General features: G+C 40.5%; 1 protein-coding gene across 9 annotated transcripts in view; it reads right to left on the minus strand.

Moving 5' to 3' along the window:
- Window positions 1-12,384, minus strand: part of LOC135490974 (voltage-dependent calcium channel subunit alpha-2/delta-3-like) — a 148,552-nt gene extending 136,168 nt beyond the window's left edge. For all 9 annotated transcript variants that reach the window (XM_064776572.1, XM_064776574.1, XM_064776568.1 and 6 more), the window contains exons 1-2: window positions 12,032-12,384; window positions 7,753-7,834 (exon numbers count right to left, since the gene is read on the minus strand). In XM_064776572.1, the coding sequence (XP_064632642.1) occupies window positions 7,753-7,834; window positions 12,032-12,132 (183 nt within the window). In that variant the 5' untranslated portion in view covers window positions 12,133-12,384. The remainder of the gene's footprint in view (window positions 1-7,752; window positions 7,835-12,031) is intronic.
- Between the last annotated feature and the right edge of the window lie 2,720 nt (window positions 12,385-15,104).

The raw sequence follows: 15,104 nt of genomic DNA on the forward strand, positions 1-15,104 counted from the left end.
GCCAGGTTCAGCTAAGCGCAGTTTATGTGTGTGAACTCCCCTCTTGTCGCAACATTTTAAAACCAAACGCCATTTATCAAATATTGAAAATTTATGATTGAATTTGAAAATTTCAAATTATTTAAATAGACGGATATACATGTATAATAAATACCAAATTATAGCTGATTTGTTTGCATAATAACTGCACCACAGCATTATGTAGAACTGCATTTTCATTTCCCTTGACCACCAGTAATTACAAACGGCGTACCCCTTTAAAACTAAAGGTGGCATGCAAGTAGGTGGCATCCTGACACAGAAGGCTCCAAGGTGGTAAAGAGGGCCGGATTGGTTGATTCCCCATCACTTCGAACTAGAATTTGTAAATTGCGTGAGTGATGCAAGCTATTATTGTAAACCAAGCTTTTTTGTTATGATGATGGAGCCAATTTCACAGATCACAACAGGTGTGAAGTCCATATGATACGTTGCCACGTTTAATTCGAAATATCTGCTCGTCTACATGATAATGTGTCGCATAATCAAATAAGAAATTCAATGTACCGCCATGAATGTAGGGAGATTCATGAATTCATCACTAGTTTAGTAGCATAGATATTTTTAGTGCGTGCTGGCATGCGAGTTTCAAGGCCTCACAATCGCGTTTCAGAATAACATCCATAAAATAAAAGGTCCAGTCTGTTGCACGTCGCTCTTGCTATGCCTTACATGGAGCACGCAGCATTATGTATTCCAGTACCTCGGAAAGTGACTTGAGACACAACTCATCTTGATATGAGACTTCATCACGACATCCTCGCCAGGATAATCTTTGTAAACTCATCATTTGAGAAATCTGAATCAAAGGGTAGAAGTTGGAACAAAATTTCCATATTTGTTATCTGGTTATGCATGCGCACACAAGATTTTCCTTTGGCATTCATTCATGTGCATGCATAACCGGATCGAAAATCGCGAAAAATTTGGCTATAACCGCTGCGAATCGGTTGATTCAAAGAGCTCAGAATTCAAAAAGTGTGAAACGCAACAAAAAAGGAATGAAAAAGAGCAACACTATGCGCTATGCAAATGCAATCAGTCCAGAATGTGCCATCCCGCTATCATCACTATCTCTATTCAGTACAGAGGGGGGAGAGGGGGTACCTGAACCAACGCCCTGTTATAAAAGAGACCCCATCTTGATTTCCTTCAGGCAATTTCGACAAATACAGTTGCAATTTTCTGGCCCTTTTGAATGTTCACAAATCCTGCTAAAATACAGGTGTCTATCCCGAAAATCCTGGCCATATTTTGGTCTATTCCATTGCCCCGAAAAATACCATTCCTCCTCAGTATTGCGACAGTTGGCACTGAGTACAACCAATGACTTTTGATGAGATTGCTATCTTAACATACCAAGCTGCCGCCTTCGAGAGCAACGGTTGTTTTTCTGTACCATTCAGTATTCCGCGTTGTACGATGCAAGAAATCTAGACATGATATGTATCAATGCTGTCCCAGCGTGATGTTGGGATCTATGATCTATAAAGACTCATCTCGACCCAAGAAGTCCACCCCACTCCTCTTAACAGGATAAAGTGTTGTCAGAGACTGTAGAAGGGACAGTGCAACCTCGAAGTATGTGTGTCAAGATGCATTATTCATTCATGCAGGACACGGACCTCATCGTCTTTAAACCCCATCAGATAGTCACATCTCTGACGGGAAAAAACAGTGCATGGGTCCAAGCACCCTATCTGTATGCAGTCTGATCTTCGCCTATTTGAATCCAGCCGGGAATGTGGCGCAGATAGTAGTGACTTATCCGCCATTAATCTTGACCACATTATGGACTCAGTGACATTTTTTGTGATGTGAATTAATTTTGAGTAAAGATGATGGAGCATGAGCTGGATTCACTGATAGAGTCATTTATACGGGATGTGAATGATGGCCTAGCGTCCGTTGGCAGGAATATATCAAAGATTGGTGATACACTGTGAGGGTCATTATACAGGATGAGAATGGTGACCCGAGGGTTAGTTGGCGGGAAAATATCTAGTAATGTATAGATTTGAATCTGGTAAAGTGAGTATTTTTAGCCACCTTGGACACTGCTCCATGAAATGAACACATCAGAGTCTGCCAGTATGCTAGTCTGCTACATTTACAATTCAATAAACTACGGAGCGTACACGGTTTCAACCTTTTTCATAATTGATTGATTGATGCAGCGCTACAGGCCACGGCTCAATTGACTTTTTGTGCTCGAGCATTGGCTGCATTGAAAACAGCATATTCATATAACAAGCTAAGAAAGGCGAGCATGACCGATATAAAAATGGTATTGCGTGTACGTCAACGAACGTGGCAGGGTATATCGTGAGGAACTTATGTTTTTTGCATCTTAAGGTCGTACCGTGTCCCGAGAGGCATGTTAGAGATTGATGCAAAGATAAGATGTTTAAAGGGGGAGTGTCACAAGATAATACTGGGCCGTGTTCCAAGTATGGCCACTGCATATGACGCTGTCTTTCACCGGAATTGGTTAGAAAACATTGACCAGTCCAAAACCAAACATTTGTTTAACTAATGAAGAACTGTTGTCAAGCGATTCACAAGCATACCCTGCTATACAGACAGAGAGAAGAAAAGTCCAGTGGTTATGTTCTTAGTTATCTAGGGTGAAACAAGACCACATTTCAATGTTGCTGGAGTATAGCTGATATGAAAACGTGCCCGAACGTCATTGAAATACCCTGCATAGCAAATAATATGATTGATAGACTCCTTCATGTCCTTGGCCTTCATGTCCTTAATGTCCTCGGCCTTGGGTGTATAGCCCGGTGTGCTCGTAAACAGTGTAAAACTTTAAGAGGCAATAACAAAACAAGATGAATTTTATTCGTATAACAAATGGTGCATCATGCATTATTGTTCTAATCATTGTGGCCCAGGTCGTCATTATCAATGATATATGGAATATTATTGACGATTATATTGAAATGTACATTGCGGAGCGATCATTATGGATCCATGTGTGCGGGTAATAGATCAAATGATACTTGATGAGATATGGAACAGTACAAAGCCAAATACGTTAGAAATATCTGTTTCAGACTCTACCGGCCAAATGCATAAAGGGCAAGTGACAACATGAATCCTACAGTCGGGGCCAACACGAAAAATCGCCTGATTGTTTGAATCACGTTTTTCCGTGATTCACTTTCACCCATTTACGTTTCATCCATCGGTTCTATTTGTATCCGATCCGAAGTTGAGGTTCCATAATGAGCAATGACGTCGGCGGAATCCCAGACACAACAATAAACATGATGGTGTATGAATTTGCCCACACTAAAACCACGACTAAAATCGCTGTTTATATGCCGATTTCGAAAATAACTCTTTTCAATTGATTTCTATGAGCTCATACAACAGTATCGTTAAAATATGTTTCATGGGGAATATCGTGTCCCTTTAATAAATTTTTAGGCCAAACAAGAAGCCGCAGACTACACCACAAGCCATCAATAAAGATATATCCATGTTTTTATACATCTCATTAATTTTTCATTCCTGCAATAACAACGTGTCCACGATTCGGAGCCAAGACGCCAGATGAGTCATGTGATCAAAGATGGCTGTGTCAACAAAGCGTTGCGTGAAATAACACGGAAGGACAACATGATCCGGATTTAACCGCCGGCGGGTAGAATAATTTAGTAGTGAAGTAACCCGTTGCTTACGTAGTGGAATTGCATGACCTTTAAGAGTAATCTACGACCTATCAGTGCAGTGGTCATGGTGGCATCATTCGTATCAGCCCAGGCTACAGGGAATTTTCCTTTGGCTCAGCCGGTAGAGTGATGGTGTTCTTAGCCAAAGTCTCGGGTTCAAACCCTGGATCAATCAATCAATCAGTAATTTTGTATTGCTCCCAAACAGAAATCTTGAATTACTCTAGGACTCTGGAAAAGACCGTTTGAAAAGGAGTTTCTTAAAGGCGAACAAACTCTCTGCTCTCCTAATGACAGGCGGAAGTTTGTTCCAGACATCTGGAGCGGATTTAGAGACAAACCAGTCTCCAAATTCATTGCACCTGCACCTGGCATGGTGCGCGCGCGCGGTATAGTGACCAAGGTTTAGTGGTGCCTTCAGTTCTCAGGGAGAAGGACGACCCTCGAGGTAGTTCCACCATCTCATTCAGGTAGGCTGGTGCAAGTCCATTGATGGCCTTACAATATGTACTTTGAATTCAACCCTGGGCCATGGTCGTTTTCCTCTGTTACATCAAAACTTTCAAACTGCTCGTCAAGATTTTGGCAGTTTCAGCTCAACTCAGGTGATTTTACTTCCATGTCTACCGCATATTGCTTTGCTTGCATTTTTCTTCGGGGATAACCTGTTTGAATGCTGATCGTATCTGATACGGCACCCTGTCCATCAGAACCGTGCAAAAAGTCACCTTCAATGAAACCGCTGGCTCTGCAGCGTGAAGCTGTCACTCGCCCGACACGTCACTCGATGCGCTTCATCTTAGAGGAGAATCACGATTCCATCAACGCGCTTATGACCTCGCCACGCTATATCTCACCTAGTCGCCGCTGCGAGGTAAATTAGCTCATTGAGTACAAGTTTGGGAGACGAGAGTTCGTATGTCGGGGTGGAGGGTATCTTATCAAGCTTTAGTGGCTTCATTGCAGAATCCTGGCAAACATTGGTTTCATCTTTGGAGGCAGGTGTGGGGAGCCCAATAGTCCAGTGGGTAACACAGAGAACGGGTCTGGACAAGCCCTCTGCACAATCTAACGTCTCCCTAGAAAGTATTGGAGTGGTGACTGCAGTTTTTCATTTCATGAGCCTAACATTTTCGAGATTGTTGCAAGAGGGGATATGAAATGTTGAATCTATAATGGTGTTATAATTGGAAAATTCACCCATTCTCAAAAACATATCTACACAAAATCAGAAAATGATGTATTAGCAAACATTAGGGCCGTGAAGATAATGGGGTTTACAGTATATAAATCAAAAAGATCGATGGCTCAATGCCGAGCGCAATTACTCATGACCATTAATTGATTACAAACTCACGTCGGTTCAGCCGAGAAAAATGGATCAGAGCGGCACCCGCCGTATACGCGGGTCATCGGGATCACGGCTGTTAGGCGCGGGAGCTGTCGGAATATTAATCAGTTCGGTACGGCATCCTAATGAGATGAGTGCAGACTACTAACACCTTGATTTAACGAGCCTATGGGCTTTCGGACAGGTGTTGATGAAGACAGATATATGCATATCCATCTTGACCACCAATTTGGGAGGCAAAGCAAACTCATGACGTAACGGTCAAAACCAATGCTCTATTAGATCTTGGCAAAAAGCACCAAATTTTGTCTGCAGCCAATAGAAAATCATGGAATTCGCCACTTTTAGCGTTTGAAACTTTTCCTGTTTACAGTGTAGTTTGGTCTTTGGGCTCAAATAGCATTTCACAGTGAGAATGCAACTTAAAGAACCTTTTTAAATCCGTGTGACAGAAAAAAAAACCTTGTCGTTTTGTGCGTGACAATTTACCTAACCAGGCAGTTGTTTTGATTCTATGAATATTGGCGAAGGAACCTGAGACAAGGACATGAACATGAAGAGAGACCGTGATAACGCGATATCGTGAAAAACTAAATCGTCGTCGCAGAAGCCTTGGAATGAGCGGAAGAAACTGGCGACCATGGCAACAGTGAGTATCTTTGGGAAGCGGGATGGCGCTATAATGTTATTATTTGTAACCAGTACTTAGTACAAGACACATTCCAGTTCATTAAGTGTTTTAGAGGGACTTATGTTCACGGAGGCAACAGAGGAAGTTGCTATCGTTCCCTCCCCTCCGTCCTAGAGCTCTTCAACTTACTTCTGTTTTGTTGATGATAATCGCTCGCTTTGAATCTCAGATTGACTAAGAATCCCTGGGGCTCATGTTAAACTAACAAATGTTTGCCAATGCTTGTCTTTAGAAAGCCAGACATTCCACCCTCGTCCATTCGGAAAACAACTCGAATTATTTCTAAAATCTGTTCAAAGACACTACAGTAACCTGATCGATCCATGATTTTACAGAAAAGTGTCTCTCCATTGAGGACTTCCTTGAGACAGACAAGCGCTCTCCTAAAGAGAGAGGTGTCCAGACTAGACTGGTCAAATTGAATGGAAACAATTTGGGTCCAAAACTAGTGTCCTTAACAGAGAGGGTGTCCTTTATAAAGAGGGGTCCGCTTAGGGAGGTTCCACTGCAGAAACAGAGGCCGCAAGAACAACCAGAAAGATAAACCAGTCATTTGTATGGCCTCAAGTTCCCAACATTTTCCGGTAACCGATATTGTAATGCTTCCTTCGGCCAAGGAATATTATTTTAAACTCGACAGACCATCGTCATACCCATGTATTTTTGTCCAACGTCAATGTCCGCTAATGAACTCAGCCTGAGGTCATGGCGTGGGATCGTCTTCTTTCACAACAGCATTATATGACGATGATAGAGACAGAGAATATTGCTATCGAAAAAAATTATCTTTTCAGTTGCTTTGAAAGGGAATATCAGTGCCAAAGACGCTCAGAAATAAGGGTTTTTAGGCTCTCGAAAAAGCTTTAATGGTTTTCACCAACACAAATATGCATCCCGTTGCAGGTTTTTTCAGCGTAATAAAACCCTCGGAGGTTTCTGCGCATCTCAAGGACCATTTGATGTTGTTCCTTTTACCGAAAACTCTCTATGGGACGCATATATGTCTTTGCCAATAAACCATTAAAGCTTTTTCAAAAGCTCAAAATCTTTATTTCTTAGTCGAGGAGAATACTGAGATTCGCCGTTCTCAAGATACCAACCAATCTCCTCCTCCAGCATTAGCTTCATGCACGCAGAGATGGTCCGACTTTCTTCACTTACGCCGGATTTGAAAAGTGTCCTACCACTTATTTCTCGTTGTCATGGCAATGGCACCATTCCAATTTAGATTCGATGGGAAATTATTTGATTGGTTGATTTATACAGTTGGGGTTGGTAATCTATAACCTTTTAGTGACTTGTTTAACCATTACCCCCAAAAGACGGTAGGCATGGAAATAGCTCGTCCGAACGGGATCAAATTTCAGCCAATGGTATTTTTGGGAAGCTAATTTTGAAAACTTGAAGTCAGAGGACCGGGCTCTTCATCAGGAGGGCGTTGGTTGACTCTCAGTAGGACCACCGCCCTCCTGTCTCACTGTCCTTGAGCAAGACACTTAGCCCTCAACTGTAATGTCCTTCGAATGAAATGCAAAACTTTGGTTCCATGCACAGTTGTACATGTACATGTTGTACCATTTGTAAACATTTTTGATTTGATAAACCAGAAGAAGTTTGACAGTCTGCCAACACAAAATCGTAAAAATGTATTTTCTTTTAAATCTTTGTGCGAATAGCAAAAATAAATCGACATGAAAACATGGCAGTCTACAGTATGATCTTCATCTTTTGATAAAATGATGTGAATAATTCACAAAGATTTCCTATCGTAAGATGAGGTGATCGATAAAAAAAGAGATCTCGACAAAAATGTAATCGACTTGTTTCGCTTATTCTGTCAATTCAATCAAACGGAATACGACATCAACAACGCACTGCAAGGTTCTTTGGTGTCAGATGATGACTTTGGTGTGGGTGATCACTCTTTACTAATAACAAGCGAATTAACCCTATGTGGCTTGAGAGCAAGAGCAGACGGTTGTACCTACCATTGAGAATTCATTGAACCTGGTGACTTCTCGCGTAATGGCAAACATCCGCTTCCCAAAATTCCTTGCCCAGCTACTTATCCTGAAAAGAGATGGATTTGTTTTCGCATTAGGAATGTCGTGATTCAGAACCGGCCATCTGCATTAAAGGGGTACACTGTTCGTAATTACTGGTGGTCCAGGAAAATAGAAATGCAGTTATACACAATGTCGTAATGCAGTTATTGTATGCAGCTTCGCTCAAACTTGGTATAAATGTTTGCTTATCTGTCTAAACAACAGCGATCTTGAAATTTATATTCGGCGCGTTTTAATATTAGCACAAGATTAAAAATTCTTCACATACTTGGGGGAGTGGTGTATTGTTCGCTAATTGCTTCGAGCATTATCAAGTTATTTTTGTAGCTTGATGCTATTGCTTTTAGAACCCAACCCATCAAACTGCCCCGGGTTATAAAAAATCCATGCTATCGGCTGCATCGATTTCTTGTAATTCTTCGAAGTGATGTAGCATAAAATGTATGTCATCAAAAAATAAGAGGGGATCATTTGATGTATTGCTATATATATTCTGAAGGATGGACCTGTGGTGTATCGCAATACTGTGGAACCTCTCTATTAAGGACACCTCTGAAACTGACAAAATGCTCTTTGAGACCTAAAGAAAGTGTCCTGATGACTGAGGTCACTCTGAATGGAAATGCCACATTCTGGACAAAACCAGTGTCCTTAATAGGGGGGGGTCCTGATTACAGGGGTGACTGCTAAGGGAGGTTTAACTGAATACTGTATTGGTGGATGCAAACAATGCAAACACTGCTGTTCAGAAGTAACATTCGTTTTCCTCCATCACTTGCTCAAGACTTCTCTGCATATTGTGAATCCTAGAGTTTGGGATTCAGCCTCAGGTTGTTCCAGACATTTTCCCCTGAAATAATTTTCAAATACAGGCCTGAAGACCCTGGTTACAAAGCTTGATATTTCACATGCTTCTTAGATCTCTGAACAATCATATGTACAGCTTATAATGTATAATTAGCCACCTGTATACTATATATACGTGTAGTACATATAAAGTACATATATGCCGATTTAAATTGTAGACAGCTGCAATTAAGTGCAAATATTGTATATATTTCAGTTTTTTTGAAAAGCAAATCATGGTGCCTAGTAACGGTAGGCCTACATTCGGTATGTAATTTTTTTCGTTCAGCGTTCTGACCAAGATAAAAGATAGACTAACATTATGACTAATCTATAACCTACATGTAATTATGACACAGTGACACTGATGATGCATTTTAAGATATAAACTGCTGAAGGATTAGAAGATAATTCTCTCATCTTGGTATTGTGGTATAGTAATAGAGAAGGGCAGGTTCTGGATTTTGAAATAGTTTAGCAAATACTAGCGTAGGAACCTGCCTATACTTCAGACCTGCAGAGTCAGACCTGCGCTAATGAACTTAGTAAGGAGATGGCGATTTGTGGATGCATCATAAAATGTATACATGTAGCACACAACACAGGAAATGTCACTAGTGCCAGCCAAGCATTAATGACTTAATATTTGTTTATTGTCACCTATTTATTTATACAAATAGCCAGCCTTAAGGCTTATGAGACAGTTGTTCGGGCATACGAGTTGTGAGATGTCGTTTCAAGTTCTTACTGCCCATTTCTCATCTCATATGCCCGAATCACAAAATTTGCAACTTCTTTGGCAAATTCGCCCTTGGTTAACATAATCTGGAATCTCTCCTCATCATTATCTCAAGAAAATGCTCCTTTGATCCATTTCATCTATAAATTAATTAAACAAGATACATCACAATTGAAAGTTTGTAATGTCAAATTTTTTTTACAGATAACACTACACGTTAATCCCTCAAGGTCTTCCAGGGGCCCAAAATACAATTCCCAGGGATTTTTTTATTTAGGCAAAATCCAATACTACATATAGTCTACTATATTGATCAATAAAATATTGAAAATATAAACGAGATGACAAAGAGTTTGGAATAATGGGGTATTATGGTAGCAAATATAGGTACGCCTTAAACTGCTGACACAATTTAGCAAAAACAGTTTATGATCACAAACCATTTTTCCAAACAGGATTTTTTTGTTAACTTATGTTTTTTATGTGTTTCTTGGAAAATAGATGGATTTGGATGTGTTTATTGGAAAAGAGAATAGATTTATATGTGTTTCTTTGAAAAGAGAATGGTTTTCATGTGTTTCTTGGAAAAGAGAATGGATTTGTATGTGTTTCTTGGAAAAGATAATGGATTTTTATGTGTTTCTTGAAAAAGAGAATAGACTTATATGTGTTTCTTGGAAAAGATAATGGATTTTTATGTGTTTCTTGAAAAAGAGAATAGATTTTTATGTGTTTCTTGGAAAAGATAATGGATTTTTATGTGTCTCTTGGAAAAGACAATAGTTTTCATGTGTTTCTTGGAAAAGATAATGGATTTTCATGTGTTTCTTGGAAAAAAGAATGGATTTCACATTGTATACCTACCTCACGACTGACGCCACATAATTTCATATCCCTCCGCCCTTCATCACATGGCCTGCGATGATCGTTTAAGTGTTGAATGAAGCAGGTTTCTCATGAATGAGAACATCTTCATGTTACCCCTTTTATTGTCTGATCCAGAGATATTGTGATGGCAGCACCCCATAACTTCCTCTATTAAAGACACCCTCCGGACTGACAAGTAGTGTCCTTAAAGGAGATGGTGTCCGCTAAGGGAGGTTCCACTAATACATGTACTTGGCAGGTCCCACATTGCGTAAATATTTCTATTTTTGTACATACAATTACTATGCCAGACAGGTCATATTTAGTTCTAAGTTGAAGTTATTATCTAACATTGTATGTCCTGACTGATTTCGTTTTTGGGTGTATGATTGAAGAAAAAACATAGCAATATACATGTAGCAGGGTCGGAATGTGCTGCAATGTACAACAGCTTGACAGTGCAATCTGGCTCGGATCCGCTACGACATACAGCATACATTGCCTAACGATTCACACACAACATGCCGACATCCATATGCTTGCCTACAAGAAAATAACGCTTTACAAAATGATTGATTTTTTCCCCCCATCCCAAATGCAGCGCCTGCCTAATGAAAGCATGGAGAGACACTTGAAAACACGGATCAATGGAAATATATGCCTCATCAAAACACAGCATGTTGTGAAGATTTTCAAGGAATTCCGATGGAATTTTGGGTGTAGGCTTGTAACGTCTTCGACAAAAGGTTGAGACACACATATTTTCTGCCTACATATATTCATCAGGAAAGCATTATGCGGCCTGTTTCCATAGAAGGCCTTGCAGATCAGTAGAACCTCTCTATTAAGGACACCCTCGGGACTGACAAGTGCTGTCCTTAATAGAGAGGTGTCCTGATTAGAGAGGTCAAATTGAATGGAAAGAAACAATTTGGGACCAAAACTAGTGTAGTCCTTAATAGAGAGGCTGTCCTTAATAAAGAAATGTCCGCTAAGGGAGCTTGCACTGTATTTGGATTATATGGATTGGTGGAAAACCCAAGCCCAAGATAAGAGATAAACCAACTTGAGCTTTAATATAGTTAACTCGGTCATCAGACACTTTAGAGACTCTAGAATCCGCATGTTGTGTTCCCAATAAATAAACGAATGGAATAAATCACACAACTTTGCCTAATTTAAAAGTCAGCTTTGAAAATTATATCGGTCCATCAAAAAATTAGGCTACTGGCTTCCGTCCATTAAAAATTATCATCATGATATATACACTCGAAACATAAGGGAACACGTCACTCAGCCAGCAAATTACAGAATAATGTCCATTGTACATTCAAAATGAAGGATGATAAAAGTAAATTGTTAAACGTAGAACGAGTAAACAAGCAATGGCCTGTAAAACTCATCCAGGACGATTTTTTGAAACAAATTAAACTTGCGACGCGCTTCTCACGTGGAGCCGGAAAAAAGCGCGGGAAAATGAGCGCAAAAAACTACAGTTTTGTAACTCATGACATTCAAATATGGTAACTACTAAATGAAAACCAATAGTTGTATTATATCAAGATACATCATAGTCACAATATGTGAAAGAAATTTGGAGCGAAATAAATTTGGCAGTCTTTGAAAAATGACTTTTCGGCGAAATCAAATTTGACCTCATGATTGTCAAACGCGTTTGGACTTCATCCATCAAAATACGCGGCTATGAAATTGTGAAAAATAAATTTTGTATTTGAAATGTGTACTTACGAGCTAACGGGTAGATTTAATTCCGCAGGACTGACAAGGGACAGACAACAGCAGAGAAAGATTAATCCAAATGTCACTCGCATCCAACGGTAGTCCGCCATTTTGCGTGCGCTCGTATCAGCAAACACTACTTTCTATTCTAGCTACAAAATCCAAACGCACCGCCGGCGAATTGCAATTCGAAACCTGCGGGCCCACCGATCTAAATTTGAATTTATTCCAATCAATTATAGAAATCGAATTAAACTGAGTGATGTTTATTTTACATGGACATTGTGCGATAACTTTCACATCGCTTGCTCAAAGTGAATAAACAATGCTCAATATTGTACACTATGTAACGCATGGCTTCAAGAGAGTGCTTTCAATTGATCGGTGATACCATTCTGATCGCGGGGTGAGAGATTGCGGCGTATCGTCTAAAACACCTGTTAATAGTCGGAATACGCATCGATTTTCTGATCCGCCCCTTGCATTAATGTTCACTCGATCGATCAGCATTAAATATTTATGATTTCTTATTGTAGTTTGAATGAATATGGTGAGATAAACGGGCCACAACCCTGTCTTCTGACATCGACTTGCCCAATTGAGAGGTTGGTGATAAAACGTGGAATAGGTAGGGCGGCAGGTGGTCGACGAATTACATAATTGTCATAATTGCCTTCTGTTGCTTATGCTCCGCGCTCACAATGAATAATAAAAATGTTTCCCGTGGATGCTACTCATTTATTTATGATACATAATGGAAGAAAGTATACATGGCAACAAACTCCGTATGTAACACCACAAAGATTTATTTATCAGTTACATAATGGATGAGAATTGATTTTCTATTATTGCGACTGAAGCAGTTTGGAGTGTTATGGTCTCGGATGCAATGGCATAACGTTGTTTCTCTGTTTTCGTATCATATAAATCATTGAAACCTTGTAATTGAAATTTCTCAAGGCCGCAAAACATCAACTTTTCTACAGGCTCCCAATCCAGCTTCTCTGTGGCCTGCCTGCATCAATATAATCAGGGTAATGGTACTGCATTAGCGTTAGCATTGCAGCCCCGTCCCAATTAGCGCAAATAAGGGAGTTTTCGCAAATCCGTCGAAACGCCAACGCGCACCCCTACCCAATTGTCCAAGCTCCTGATACGATGTCGATGTCATCAAGAGTGTGATCCTAGGCAACGAGTCTATCTTCCCTTGCAGTCATATCATGAGTGACACTGGGACTTATTTTGGCGTCTAAACATCAGTCATAAGCATCTATCTATTGAAAAAGAAACTTTGAAGAAATCGCGCCAGTATTTATTCGCACTGCGGTCCAAAAGGACAGTGATATGGAGTGAAGAGTTGTTAAATCATTGATGGTTACATCTACAGTCATGCTGAAGAAATCAGGGGTTAATGTTGGCAGCTGTTCGCTTCTCCGGCCCTTACCTCATTAGCTGGGTCAAGTTGCTTACCTTAGTTGGGGCAGGTTGTAAATGTATCTGTGACAGCTAGGTTGGTTGCGAACTGTCTTCTCTGTGGTCACGTCGAGGTGTCTCAGCCTCAGGTAGGCCAGGTTGTAACCTAATTGTCACAATGATAGTCAGGCTATAACACAATAATGTCGGGAAGGTGGGAGACAGAGTTGCCAATAAACACAAGAATCTTTCAAACACACAAGACTCAATCTGAAAAAGACACACATTATGACTATCTTCTCTGTAGCTGGGTCGAGCTGTTCATTGTGTCAGATCTACATTGGACGATGACTTTGAGCTGGTAATCTGTGGGTCAGTCTTCGGTCATGTATTGATGAAGCAAAATACAATTTGCAGTGTGACCTCCAGGGTTGCGACTGTCTTCGGAGAATGTATGACTAACAGATATAAGTTGGTCAATTTGACACATACAAATCTCTCCGATTTTCATGATCAAGGCCCCAGCAGCGTCCCCCCCCCCCCCCCCCCCCACCTACTTGTTGTGACCCAATTGAGTATCATTGTCTCATTGGCAGAAGGTATTTCCGAAGGACACGCCGGTACGTCATCTCCAGCTGGTACATGTTTACTCTTGTCGTCAGAGGCAAGTGCTGCCATCTGAGCTAGGAAAATAGAACTACGCAACTGCCTAGGATTGAATATCACGCCCGTTTTCAGGGCGGGGGACGATTTAAAGCTGGAACCCCCGAACTCGCTCCCGCAGATCCGTCATTCATCACATCAAAGCAAGTATGTATCTGGTTCAATATGTGGTTTATCTTACTGATACCTAACATACCAAGGTGTTTATATACCGTCCGTTTCTGCATTACTCCCACGGGTACGTCTTATGTGCGTATTATGTAGTACTGCTGGTCAACGGCAGGGGAGCTAGGGAGGGCTCAGTACACAATCTGCTAAAGGGTCCTTCTACAATCTGTATTCATACATTTTCGTGGTTTTAAAATAAAGTCAATGCTGGGAAATTATCAAACTTTGCAGAAGTGAAGTCCTATATCTTTTCAATGTCATAAGTGAGTTTGAAAACGTTCCAATGATTCTAAATTGTTTAATAAGCGTTTTCATGAGACATGTCAGAATTTTTAAATTCTGACATGTCTCATGAAAACGGCCCCATACAGTATGTTAAAACATACTGTATGGGGCCGTATATCCTGCCTGTGAGAGAATGTCGGAGAGGAGTTTCTAATTCATAATCGACCTGAATTCTGTTATAGTTGATATTGTTGAAAAATCAAAAAAGCCCAAAATGTTTCCTTTAACCGAACATACATTAACCCCTGATTTTCCCCAGGATGATCTACAGTAACTCGGCCCATATCTAGACGCTACTCGATCGGCACTCGACCGTGTTCGATTGGCGACTCGAGTAAGCATGCGCATTTGGCTTCTCTGACGTCATTACCGGTGGCAGATTTCGAACTCCTACTCTACCCGAGTTACCAATCGAAGTCGGCCTAGTTGATTGGTCATCAAGTAACCTTGAACAAGTAGGTAACTTTTTCCTCAATTGTCATCGATGGTTGAAACGGGAACACATGGCCTTACTCAGAAAATAGACTAAGGAGGTTTGCAAGACTGGTGATAA

This window comes from Lineus longissimus, chromosome 7 (assembly GCF_910592395.1).
Source record: "Lineus longissimus chromosome 7, tnLinLong1.2, whole genome shotgun sequence".
NCBI lineage: Eukaryota > Metazoa > Nemertea > Pilidiophora > Heteronemertea > Lineidae > Lineus > Lineus longissimus.